Source organism: Balaenoptera ricei, chromosome 3 (genome assembly GCF_028023285.1).
Source record: "Balaenoptera ricei isolate mBalRic1 chromosome 3, mBalRic1.hap2, whole genome shotgun sequence".
In the NCBI taxonomy this organism is placed as follows: Eukaryota; Metazoa; Chordata; class Mammalia; order Artiodactyla; family Balaenopteridae; genus Balaenoptera; species Balaenoptera ricei.
Window position 1 is genome coordinate 56,108,858 of NC_082641.1, and position 13,365 is coordinate 56,122,222.

At 41.0% G+C, this 13,365-nt stretch overlaps 1 protein-coding gene and 1 pseudogene across 2 annotated transcripts in view; one reads left to right on the plus strand and one right to left on the minus strand.

Moving 5' to 3' along the window:
- Positions 1–4,803: 4,803 nt before the first annotated feature.
- Positions 4,804–10,304, minus strand: LOC132363338 (FGGY carbohydrate kinase domain-containing protein-like; annotated as a pseudogene).
- NAIP (NLR family apoptosis inhibitory protein) overlaps positions 4,823–13,365 on the plus strand; it is a 39,556-nt gene continuing 31,013 nt past the window's right edge. The window contains exons 1-2 of one of the 2 annotated variants that reach the window (XM_059916544.1): positions 4,823–5,084; positions 12,319–12,892. In XM_059916544.1, the coding sequence (XP_059772527.1) occupies positions 12,322–12,892 (571 nt within the window). In that variant the 5' untranslated portion in view covers positions 4,823–5,084; positions 12,319–12,321. The remainder of the gene's footprint in view (positions 5,085–12,318; positions 12,893–13,365) is intronic. The other variant, XM_059916543.1, reaches the window with a different exon arrangement.

The following is a 13,365-nucleotide window of genomic DNA, read 5'->3' on the forward strand; positions in this document are numbered from 1 at the left end:
ACCTAAAGTTAACTTGTACCTTTACCCTCCCCACGGATAACACATTTAACCTCACTTTCCTCCTTCCTCACTTATTTATTATTATTGTTGTACATTTAATTCTTTTGGTGTTTCACTAGACATTTATATTTGTTTTAATCAGTTAGTGTTTATTAAGATTTAATCACATATTTACCACTTTCATGGCTCTTGATTTATTCTTACATCTCAGATCTGTTGAGGATCATTTTCCTTCGACCTGAAGTACATTCTTCAGAATATATATACTAGTGTTCAGAGTATATAGTATGCTACCTGTTATGTACGGAAGAAGGAAAAATAAGAATATATATTTGTCTTAGCAAAAGAAACAGTGGAAAACAATAGAGAAAGTCGATGAAACCAGAAGTTGGTTCAACCAATTGACAAATATTTTGCTAAGTTGACCAAGAGAAAAACAAAGAAAACTCAAATTACTAAGATCGAGTGAAAGAGGAGACATCACTATGGACCTTACAAACATAAAGATTATAGGGGAATACTACAAACAGCTGGACGAAAGAGTGAATTTTAATGGGTATAGCGTTTCTTCTTGGAGTGATGAAAATGTTCTAAGATTGATTGTGGTGATGGCTGTTCAACTCTGTGAACATACTAAAAACCACTGAATTACACAATTTGAATAAGTTAAGTTACATGGTACGTGAAGTGTATCTCAAGAAAGCTGTCTTTTAAAAAAATGAGGGAATTCTCTAGCGGTCCAGTGGTTAGGACTCTGCGCTTCCATTGCAGGGGGTACGGGTTCGATCCCTGATCGGGGAACTAAGATCCCACAAGCCGCACCACGTGGCCGAAAAAAAAATTTCTTTTTTTTCAATAAAAAGAAACACTGGAAGAATACATAGGGAACTAATAAAAATGGTTGCCTGGGGTGGTGGTGTAGCACAGTGGAGAGTAAGAATTATTTTTAAATATTTTTATATAGTTAAAAATTTTAAGCCCTGTAAATGAATTAAGTATTCAAAAATAATAAAACTTATGGAATCCTGGGAAGTTGTGGTGAGGGAGATGAAAGTAATGTAGCTAATGTTAGCTGTTAGTTGAGGGCCTGAAAGCAATCATGTTCATCAAATAAGGTAATAGGTATGGAACTGGAGGTTGGAGGGGAACTGTAATAAAATTTATTTTTCATTTATTTGGGTCGTAGTGCAAACAATACATTTCCACCTATATGTGGCAATATGTGCACTGTTTCTGTTTGTTGTGACCTTGTTTGCCCTTGAGAATAACTACAAGGTGAAGATTGCAGTACTATTTGGAGGCTGAAGAAGAGAGATAATTAGATTAAAAGCATGTAAGTCCTGTATTTAAGAAGCACAGGTGACCCACTGTATATCCTAGTACATGCCATAATCAAAACACTAATGTATGTTGAAACAGTGAGGGAACAACAGGGCTTCTGCTGCTCGGAATGGCAGTAGGGAAGAAGAACTGTAAACATTTTGTAAGATTTCTCAATACTTTGTGAAATTCCTCATGTTTGTGGTCCTATCTGTGTTCAGCTGTCTGTATCTCTGTAATGATCGGCAAATTTATAACATGAAATAATTTCTTGAGTGGTGAGAAAGAAAGGGTACAACCAGCCCTTGGGAAGTGGAGCGGTAGAATCCCATGATCTTTAGTAGGTGATAGAGTTTAGGTGAAAGGGCAAGAAGTTTGAGTCCCTGAGGCCTATAGTAAGGAAGAAAAGGGCACAGGAGATTGTCATGCTTCTGGGAAGTAGCCTCGGGAGTGTCCTGATACCCCTTTTGGGTCCAGTTCTATAAGAATAGAAGACTCATTATTTTTTTTCCACATTTTCTTTGTTTTTTTTTTTTTTAATTAATTTATTTATTTTTATTTTTGGCTGTGTTGGGTCTTCGTTTCTGTGTTAGGGCTTTCTCTAGTTGCGGCAAGCGGGGGCCACTCCTCATCGCGGTGCGCGGGCCTCTCACTATCGCGGCCTCTCTTGTTGCAGAGCACAGGCTCCAGACGCGCAGGCTCAGTAGTTGTGGCTCACGGGACTAGTTGCTCCGCGGCATGTGGGATCCTCCCAGACCAGGGCTCGAACCCGTGTCCCCTGCATTAGCAGGCAGATTCTCAACCACTCTGCCACCAGGGAAGCCCTTTTCCACATTTTCTAATTCTCTTCTTGGGAGACTGATGGGATGGGTCCTTATGGGATTTAAATTCTTGATTTCACGTGACTAAATTGTTATTTGAGTCACACCTCAGGCCAGAGCCCTGGAAGTAATGCACAGTTTGTTCATTTATTCATTAATTCACTCAACAAACCTTGTACACCTGCTGTCTGATGAGACCCTAGCCTTCAGGATATAGACACCAAGAAGAAGACACAAACCCTAACCTTGTGGCTCTGTGACCCTCCCAGTCTAAGAGGCAGACCTTTAAAGACGTCCGCGTGGGGACTTCCCTGGCGGTCCAGTGGTTAAGACTCTGCACTTCCACTGCAGGGGCCATGGGTTCGATTCCTGGTTGGGGCACTAAGGTCCCACATGCCGTGTGGCGCGGCTAAAAAAGATAATAATAATAATAATTAATTTTTAAAAAAAGTGTGAAAGTGCTAATGATAAACCAAGTGCCTGGGAATGCAGAAGAGGGTCTGTAAAATGGGCTCAGATGCAAATTCAGATGCCCGAGGAGACCAGGCAGGTAATGCAAATACTTGAAAAGGGGCCAGGTAAATTCAAAGTGGTAGCATCTGGAAAACACTGGTTCCATGTAAAGGAGGCAGCCTCTAGATGCTGGGCTCGGGTAGAAGAGAGATGTCGATTTCACTGTACGCCTTTCTTTGTACCTTTTGAATTTTATACATGTGCATTTGTTACCTAGTCCAAAAGAAAAAACGTTTTTTTCAAAGGAGGTAACTATTACTCAGCCGCAGCCTATTTTTTCTTTCTGGGAATGTAGTTTCCCTCGGGCAGTATATTTTGATATTTAAACAGAAACTGAAAAACTGGATTTTTAAGTGAATTCTCCTAAGTTTTAAATGTTGACATCTAATTTTTTAAAACCACACGGGCTAAATAAAACTTGCTTGCAGGCCGCCAGTTAACACACTTTGGCCTGGCCAGTCTCTTCTCTGTCCCTTATTAGGGCAGAGAATCTTTTCACTTTTAGGTGTCAGGCTTTTCTGGGATATACCCATTTTAGGGGATAATTCAATTTAGATTTTAGGTATTTAGAATGGATTCTTTAGAGGAAGAGGGAACTTTTAAGGATCTCTGGAATCGGTGATTCTAAGGGTGGTGTCTGTCTCGGTAGCATCAACAGCATCACCGGGAACCTGTTAGAAATGCAAATGCTTGGGCCCCATCACAGGCGTATTGAATCAGAGACTCTGGGAGTGGGCCTAGCAATCTGTTTCAACAAGTCCTCCAGGTGGCTGTGATAAATGCTAAAGTAGGAGAACCACTGCCTCTAATCATGTTACAGAGATACATAGATAACTTAAAAAAATGGGTTCCTGGTCATAGAATTCTGAACTTAAAAAAAAAATTAACTCAGGTAGCTTTACAGAAACCAAATCCCAAACCTGGAATTGATTTTTCATTTCTTTAGATTCTCCTTAAGAAGTTATTTGTATTAGAATAAAAAAAAAATCATAGTTATAATTAACAGATGATAAAATGCCCCCATTTTAAGCGGGCAGTTTGATACCTTTTGACAAATACACACATGCAATGACAACTACGATCAGAAGAGAACACTTTCATCTTGCCCAACAGGCCTCTTTGCAGACTGTATCCCCAAGGACTTCTAGCCCCAGGTGCCACTCATCTGTGTTTTCCATCACTGTAGATTAGTTTTGCCTGTTACACAGTTTCTTACAAATTGAATCATACAGTATATGTGGCTTCTTTTGCTTAGCATGTTTTTAAGATTCGTCCAGGTTGTGTATATAAACAGTTTTTTCTTTTTTACTGCCTACTAGTATCCCATTGCATGGATACTTTATCATTTGTTTATTCCCAATGGCCATTGATATTGTTTCTGGTTTTTGGTTATTATGAATAAAGCTACTGTGAACATTCCTGTATAAGTCTTTGTGTGTCCGTATGTTTCCGTTTTTCTTGGGTAAATACATAGGAATGGAATTGCTAGGTTGAATGGTAAGTGTATACTTAACTTTACATGACACTGCCAAGCTATTTTTCCAAAGAATTGCACCATTTTACACTCCCACAAGCCATGTATGATGGTTTCAGTTGCTCCACACATCCTTAAACAAAAGTTGGTATTGTGCAATCCAAATGTTAATTTTTAGAACATCTTCACAACCTTAAGAGTAGGCAATGATTTCTTAGGACACAAAAAGCATCTATCATAAAGGAAAAAATTAAAATCAGGCTTCATCAAAATTTAAAACATCTGCTTTGGAAGACACCATTAAGAAAACAAAAAGACAATTCACAGACTGAGGGAGTATGTTTGCAGTGCAAACATATAACAAAGGACTGGTATCCAAAATATATAAAGAATTTTTGCAATTCAATAATAAAAAGGTAAACAACCCAATTCATTTTTATTCTTTTTCTGATTGCACATCTCAGTTTTGGTTTTTTTTTTTTATTGAAAGACAATACAGAAATGATGAAACGATGTCTAAGGATCCTGGAAATGACAGAGGTCCCCGATGCAATGACATAAAATCTGGCATCAGCACCTGCAATTTATGTTAGGTCTCCTTTCTTGATTGCTGCATACTCTTTCTGGTGTTCAACTAGCTTCAGGAATATTTGATATTTCGTGTCATAATACCTCTTATCCTCTCATCCAGGAAACACAACTTGCCCAACTTGGCTCATTCTTGCCATGGCCTCCTGTACAGAAGTGAGATCCCCTGAGGCACAGGCTCTCAGACGACCAGCATTCACAAGGACAGATTCCACCTCTTGTGACAGGACCACAGGCCTGCCAGTGATGTCTCCACACATTTGCACAGAAAGGGGATTCTTGCTCAGGCCGCCACACAGGAAGAGAGTGATGACAGAGAGCCTGGCTTCCTCCCTGGCTTCTGGACGGAGGCAAGTTCCTGAAAGCAGGTAGAGAATGGCAAGATTATCAAGGTCCTGAGACCGTTTCAATACAGTGGCCATGCTCTTTAGTATCAGATCTGCTAAGGGAGACCCATTGCCATGGAAATCTGACCAAACATGTAAATCAACAGCGAGGAACCCCATAGGCTGAGCCTTCTTAATCAGATCCACTCTGGTATCTGGCTGTAGCCTTGGCTCGTAGTTCAGGGAAGCTGGTGTGGCCCTGTCCCATGTGGTCTATCAATTTTCCAGTAATGCTCTGACCACCTTCATTCAGCCAAGACTCGGGGACCATGGCTGAAAAACAAGTGCCCCAGATGCCTGGTAGAAAAATCCGGTTTTGTGCCTATCCTCATGTGACAAGATGTTCCACAGATGATGGCCAGCCATGACGTCACTGGCTGTCCCTCACAGGCGTGGCGGTGCCCCCTCACATCTCTCCGATCACTCCCTGGGGACAGAGATGCTGGTGGCAGCCATTTGGGGAGCTCATTCCACCATGAGGACACTGGTGCTGACAGGCACCACCCCAGAATCCTCCCTCTACTAAACAACCCGATTTAAAAATGGGCAAGAGATTTGGTCACCTTACCAAAGAAGATATATGAATAGCCAATAAGCCATTAAATTAAAGCCACAATGAGGTACATACTGATGTCCTAAAATGGCTAAATTGTACTGCTCTCTAGGTGTGTATTTATGTTTTGGTTGAAAAAAGTAATTGAAAATAGTATTATTTTAAAACTCAAAACATCAAATCCTCTCTTCAGATCGTGTAGTGGACATTTGTGAGTGTTTGTTTTTGGCTACCCAAATTTTCTCTTCCTTTGGGGATTTTTTTCCCTTCCTGCCATGTAGAGGTGATATGTATATCTTTTTCCAATTAAGGCTGTGCAGAAGTTTTCCCTGTCACTAGGAGTAAAAGGGCAGCTCTTTCGACTGATAAAGGGTATCCACTAAACATCTACAAACTTTAGAAGAATTCCTACCAAAGTCAAGAATAAGGTATCTATTACCACTGTTATTTTTTTTAAATTTTTATTTATTTATTATTATTATTATTATTATTTGGCTGTGTTGGTTCTTCGTTTCTGTGCAAGGGCTTTCTCTCATTGTGGCAAGCGGGGGCCACTCTTCATCGCGGTGCGCGGGCCTCTCACTGTCGTGGCCTCTCTCATTGCGGAGCACAGGCTCCAGACGCACAGGCTCAGTAGTTGTGGCTCACAGGCCCAGTTGCTCCGCGGCATGTGGGATCTTCCCAGACCAGGGCTCGAACCCATGTGCCCTGCATTGGCAGGCAGATTCTCAACCACTGCGCCACCAGGGAAGCCCACCACTGTTATTAATCAACATTATATTAAAGGATATACTCAATTCGACAAGAAAATGAAATGACATAAAAGATAAAACTATCATAATATTCAGATAATACAAATAGCTACTTAGAAAATTCAAGAGGATTTGCAATCATATATTAAAAGTAGACCAGGGACTTCCCTGGTGGCGCAGTGATTGAGAATCCCCTGCCAATGTAGGGGACACAGGTTCGAGCCCTGCCAGGAGGATCCCACATGCCGCAGAACAATTGAGCCCACGTGCCACAACTACTGAGCCCGTGCGCCTAGAGCCCGTGCTCCGCAACAACAGAAGCCACCGCAATGAGAAGCACACGCACTACAATGAAGAGTAGGCGCTGCTCGTCGCAACTAGAGAAAGCCCTCACGCAGCAATGAAGACACAATGCAGCCAAAAATAAAGAAATAAAATAAATTTATATTAAAAAAAAGTAGATCAGAAAGAGTCCTATACATCTTCAATAAACATTTAGAAAATAGAATAGTAAAAAAAAAAAAATTCACAACGGCAACAAAATCTACAGGGTGCTACAATAAATGTAATGTGCATTGGACACAGATGTACATAACATAATAGATGAAAAGTAAGGTTGATTGGGCAAAATTTTACAGGCAGAATGGTCAGCAGTGCAGAGAGGTTCCCCTGACCTCTGAACTTCCTGTAAAAAGAATTGCTGGTCTAGGAGCAGCTGGATGTACCAGGGAAAGTGTTTCAAAAAAACACTGTCCTTGTTATATGTGTTAATACAAAAGTTAGGAGGGGTCAGCTATTTAACAATGATTGCTTCTTGGCTGGGTAAAGGGCCCTGTTGGACCAGAGCTTGGCTAGAGGAGTTCACATGCCGACGAGGCTGGTAACAGCTAGAAGACTTGCCAACTCAGCAGTTGGCTAAACTACCAAAATAGGGAGAGCATGAGCTTTCTGGGACACCTGGGTTTGCCTTTCCTTAATATCTAGCCTTTATGGCAGCCAAACACAGTGGTTAAAAGTGCAGACTCTGTTGCCAGACTGTCTGGTTAATCTGAACCCCTTTGTGCCTGGGTTTTCTCATCTGTAAATTGTAGGTAATAAAAATAGCTACTTCATTTGGACTGTTAAAGGGATTAAATGGACATATCTAAGGTTTTTAGAACTGTGCCTGGCAAGTAGTAGGCTCTAAGCAAATTTTAGTTATTATTGGTAATAATTACACAATATTATTGAAATGATTTTTAAAACTATAAACCCAGAAAAATTAAGAAAGCAGGAGAGGACCATCAGCATACAGAATATCTTAACAAATTTTTGGAAGGTGTAAACTCAAATGGAATACTAGTAACCAGTGAAACAGACCAAAGGAGCCCACAGCCTGAATACACATGTAACCCCTGGGAGACTGTACATTGTACAGAACCCTGGAGCAGCTGGGGGCCCAGAATGCCAGGTTGAAGGCGGACAGGAATGATAGGAAGGGCTGAAAATCAAGAGACTAAATTAAAGTCTCTGCATGAGACAGTTGGCTCCATCTACCCCACCATCAGACTATTTAATATTCAGGTGTTATTAACACTGAGGCAAAAAATCAGTGGATTCTTCTCTTCTAAAAAAATGGAATAAACTGTTTCAGCTGACTTAGAGGAGCTAGGGTGGGCCCTGGGCATCCCAAAACGAAGAATACTTCACGAACTGACCATTTTATGCTCAAGGAACACCCCAAATGAGCTTTCAGCTACTAGCTCTGACTTTACAGCTAACTTGAAATCATTTTCTGAGGTGTTTCTCTGACATTGAGGGCTTCTCCAGGGTAAATCTTGGCTCCCCAATCTGTTCTCCATAAAGTAAAGGGCTTAGGTTCAGGTCACACTCATGTGGCTTTTAATCAGAATTTTTAGTCATAATTTTGATCAATCAGCTTTGAAATCGCCTAATTTTCAAACATGAATTGAAAACCAAGGATCATTACACATTTGAGGAAAGTTGGTAATGTGAAAAATGAACAAAAAGGTAAATGGTAATTAGCCTTGGAGGAAACATATCATTCAGGAGGCAGGTGAACTTTATTTGTATTAGTGCTGATAAAGATAATTTGTATATTGGGACCCACAAAATGGGGGCTGCCTCAGTGGCCCGGCCCAAGTCACAAATCTAAACCCAAGTCAGCCTGCACTTACAGGAAACACCTGTCAAGGAAACCTAATATAAACCAATCACAATCCCCCAACTCAGCTTTACCTAGTTTGCCTGACCCTAGAAAACAGGACCTGCTAGACGTTTAATGAATCCCCGACCTCCTAGCCAATCATGCCTCTTCTCTATAAAACCCACTCTTTCCCCCCATCCCTCTGGAGCAGTGCTGTGGGATACTATGCTCCCCCCAGTCTATGGATTGCTTTCCCTTGACTAAAGGACAACAAACTCATTATTAAGTTGTTTTAATTTTGTCATTTGACAGTATAGGAGAGGTTCATAAAAGATTGCGTTGGCTAAAAAAATCAGATCTTGTGAAAATAAGAGACAACAAGAAAGAGCTGTGGGAAATTGAAAATATAATTGCTGAACTTAATTACTATTGGTGGGACTTCCCTGGTGGTCCGGTGGTTAAGACTCCACGCTCCCAATGCAGGGTGTCCAGGTTCCATCCGTGGTCGGGAAACTAGATCCTGCATGCCGCAACTAAGATCCCACGTGCCCCAACTGAAAGATCCCGCGTGCCGCAACTAAGACCCGGTGCAGCCAAATAAATAAATATTAAAAAAAGAATTTTTATTGGAAAGTTGGAAGATAATGAAGAGGAAACCTCCCAGAAAGTAAAGCCAAAGCACGGGAGAATATGTGAGCAAAAAAAAAAAAGATAAGAACTTCAGTGATAAATTTCCATCTGAATAATGGGAATACCAGAAAGAGGGAAAAGAGAATAGTAGGCAGTAGGGAATTACCAAAGAAATTATAGAAGATAATTTCCCAGGGTTGATGGGAGACCCACACGTTCAGCTTGAAACAAGTCCACTGGGTCCAATGAATGTAGAAAGACCCACACTGAGACACGATAACTTTGAAATTTTATAACCCACAGATAAAAGAGAAAATGCTAAAAGATACCAGAAAGATGGAAACTGCCGTCAAAGAAATAAGACTTATACTAGCACCAGAAACATTAACCAATCTTAAATTATTTAGAATAAAACACTTCTGCTGTGGGACTTTGTAGGTTTTGTGAGACCTTTTGGTTCCTGACTAAGCCCTGCTGACTCAGCACCCTAGACCATTTACTGGTGATTTCTCAGAAAACTGCAACTTGTTTTGAGTTTCAGTTCCTCAAATATGTTCTCACTGCTTCCCATTAAAAGACAAAGAGAGCATTCGTATTTACACTATGCATTCTCCTTCCATTTGACTGGGGCTCTGGATAAACCTCTAGGTAAGTAAATTACCATCTCTGGCAAAAGTGCTTTTCTTCCACACCTAAACTTATGACCCTCTTATTTCTCTTGCTCTTGTTTCTGTCTTTGGAGGCAAGAGGACAGGCACTGGAGTCGTACAGATGTGGATTTAAATCCTTTGCACGACACAGCAGCGTCACTGGTACTCTTAGCACTTGTAATTAATGAGCATGAAACCTGGAGAGGGCCTTGGAGATCTTCTCTCCTCCTGGAAATGCCCCGGGTACCAGCAAAACTGACCGCTGAACTTTGCTGTAGAAGTGCAGGATTGATTCCAGCTGGTTTGTTGCTACCCTGTGCTTATTTATCTCCAGGGGGGCCTGGAGCCATGGTGTTGTCTGTCGGCCAAACCTAAATGAAACATACTAACTAGCGATGAATGTAGCCCTGTGCTAGGATCTGAGCGACCAGGGGGCAGTCTGTACCAGCTTGTTTGAGACTGGTCAGGCATCCTACTTTGGGCCACGTGACTGGAGCGGCATAAAAGACCCCTCCTCAGGTGACAGTGTGGTTTCCCTGAGACCAAGGTACCTTGAACATATCTAGGTGGTTCATTACCTAAAATGAAGCATGTCCTGAACAACAGAGAAAGGGTCCTAGAAACTGGGGCTGGAGTCTGAGACCTCTCTGATGTTTGCCTGTATTTTTGGGTTTTATTTTTGTACCCGTATCCTCTACCTTTATTAAATTCTGAAGTAAGTATACTATGTAGAGGCTTGTGAGTTTTTTCAGTTATCTGACCCTGTGTACTTGCTGAAGTTGGCAGTGTGAATGGGATAATGGGAACAATTTTTTGTTATTTTTTAAAATTTATTATTTATTTACTTACTTTGATTGTGCTGGGTCTTAGTTGCGGCACGCGGGATCCTTTTTTTTTTTTTTAGTTGTGGCATGTGGACTTAGTTGGAGCATGCATGCAGGATCTAGTTCCCCGAACAGGGATGGAACCTCGGCCCCCTGCATTGGGAGCACGGAGTCTCACCCACTGGACCACCAGGGAAGTCCCGGGAACCGTTTTTGACTTAATTTAAATGCTGGCTCCGGCTTTGTTTAGGAGAAGAAAAGATGAAAAGTGGGAGAAAGACATAGAACCACTGATGCCAGGTTGGCTGCTGAGGCCATCCTGGTTTGAATTTGCCCTAGTACTTTAATTATTCATGGGAAGAAAAGCACAGCAATGGAATTTTTTTTTTTTTTTACTATTTTTTTAAAATTTATTGAAGTATAGTTAGTTGATTCACAATGTTTCAGGTGTACAACACAGTGATTCAGTTATATATATATCTATCTTTTTTTTTAAGATTCTTTTCCCATTATAGGTTATTACAAGATATTGAATATAGTTTCCTGTGCTATATAGTAGATCCTTGTTGTTTATCTATTCTATATGTAGTAGTGGGTATCTGTTAATCCCAAATTCCCAATTTATCCCTCCCCCGCCCCCAGCAATGGAATTTAAAGGTGATAGATCCAGAGCCAGAAGAAGCAGCTAAATGAGTTAAAACAGAAATATGGACAGAGGGGAAGTCAGCCAAGAATAGTGAGGCAAATAAGGAAGGCCTCAGCAGCCAGCCTGGCATCCCTGGTTCTAAATCTCTTTCCCACTTTTCATGGTTTGGGCTGCTTTGGCAAAATGAAAGTACTAAGAAAGAGCCCTAGGCTTCCAAGTCCACCAAGCTTTGGCTGGTTCCTTCTGTAAAAGGAAGGAACATGATACCAGAGGGAGAATTGGGCAGACATTTCTTTTGTTCAGAATGTGACCCTCATCTGATATCCACTAAAGGGACTCTACGGGAGAGGGCATGAAGAGACAACTGAAATGAAGGAGCTCTTCAGTCAAAAAGCCAAGTAACCTTGTGGGCTGATAGAGCTTCCTGAGGAACCATTGCTGAAATGTACTGAACATATTAGTGACAAAGGAGCTCTTTTCCTTGCATTAGGTACTGCCAAATGAAGGGCATGCTTGGGCTTAATCAAGATCTTCAATTAGCTGCAGCCTTTGCAGAAATGTGGGTAGATGGGCAAATTCTAAATCAGCTGAGCTGGATTAAGGCGGGGCACATAAAGCAAAGCTGGTAGAGTGGAAATATCCAACTCCACCTGTAGGTATTAAATGGAGTACCTTGTTGATTCTTGAAATGTTGAGAATGCAAGCACGCATCTTTGAACTCGTTATATGATGATATGGGTATCCCCTATTTTATGCCTTTAACTTAAGTGACAATTGATGCTGTGATAAGGGGACCTCCAACTGTTTGGACTCCATAGGTGACCTTACTGTTGAGGGCAGGATAAAGGTCTGCTGTCACAGACCTACTAGCATATTTGCTCTGAATTGGGCTAAATGATGAGCAGAAGATCAATGTTATTCAGAAGAAAAAACGGAAAGAATAAAGGGCTGAAACAAACCTCAGGACTAGTAAACCAGGTGGCGATGTTCATGAACATTTTCTTCCCCTTTTCAGAGAATGGCCGCCCAGGAGAAAGCCCCTGACGAGAGGATTTCCCAGTTTGATTATGCTTTGCTCCCGGAGCTGTCTGGTCTTCTAGGCATAGATATGCTTCAATATGTAAAGAAAGTAGAAGAAGAGGAGCAGAAAGAACGAGAAAAAATGCAAAAAGGCTTTAATTCCCAAATGCGTAGTGAAGCAAAAAGGTTAAAGACTTTTGTGACCTATGATGACTACTGTGCATGGACACCCCAGGAGATGGCAGCGGCTGGGTTTTATTTCACTGGCATAAAATCTGGGGTTCAGTGCTTCTGCTGTAGCTTAATCCTCTTTGGTACCGGCCCCCAGAGACTCCCCATAGAAGACCATAAGAAGTTCCATCCGGATTGCGAGTTCCTTTTGGGCAAAGATGTTGGTAACATTGCCAAGTATGATATAAGAGTAAAGAATCCAGAGAACAAGTTGAGGAGGGACGACAAAGCAAGATACCAAGAAGAGAAGGCCAGACTCAAATCCTACAAGAAATGGCCATTTTATGCCCAAGGGACAGCCCCAAGGGAGCTCTCAGCTGCTGGCTTTGTCTTTACAGGTAGATTGAAGTCATTTTCTGAAATATTTTGCTGGAATTAAGTTTAGGTTCCATATTTCAGTTGCAATATTTTGTAAATCTTTCCTCACTTGGTCAATGTGTTATATTAGGTATAAGGTCTCTTTTATTAAAATTCAACTTCAGTAATTTCACTTTAGCTTTATTTTATGTGTAGTACAACACGTCAATTTACCAAAAATATATAAAAAATAAGAAAGTGACTTTTCCTAAAATTTTGGACCTTAGACAATACTTGACTGGATTTCTAAGGCCCTGAAAATAAGCTGTGAGGTCAGCCTGACCCCAGTCTCCTTCTCACCCATCCTCCTTTTGCTGCTCTGAAATGATCTTTCTTTGATTCTTTTAATTGCAGCAGTATTGTAGGGTTTTTGTTTTTGTTTTTGTTTTAACCTTAAAGCTAACTCTAACATATAGGGCAAGTTGCATTTCAGAAAATTGTACTTTGTTTGAAT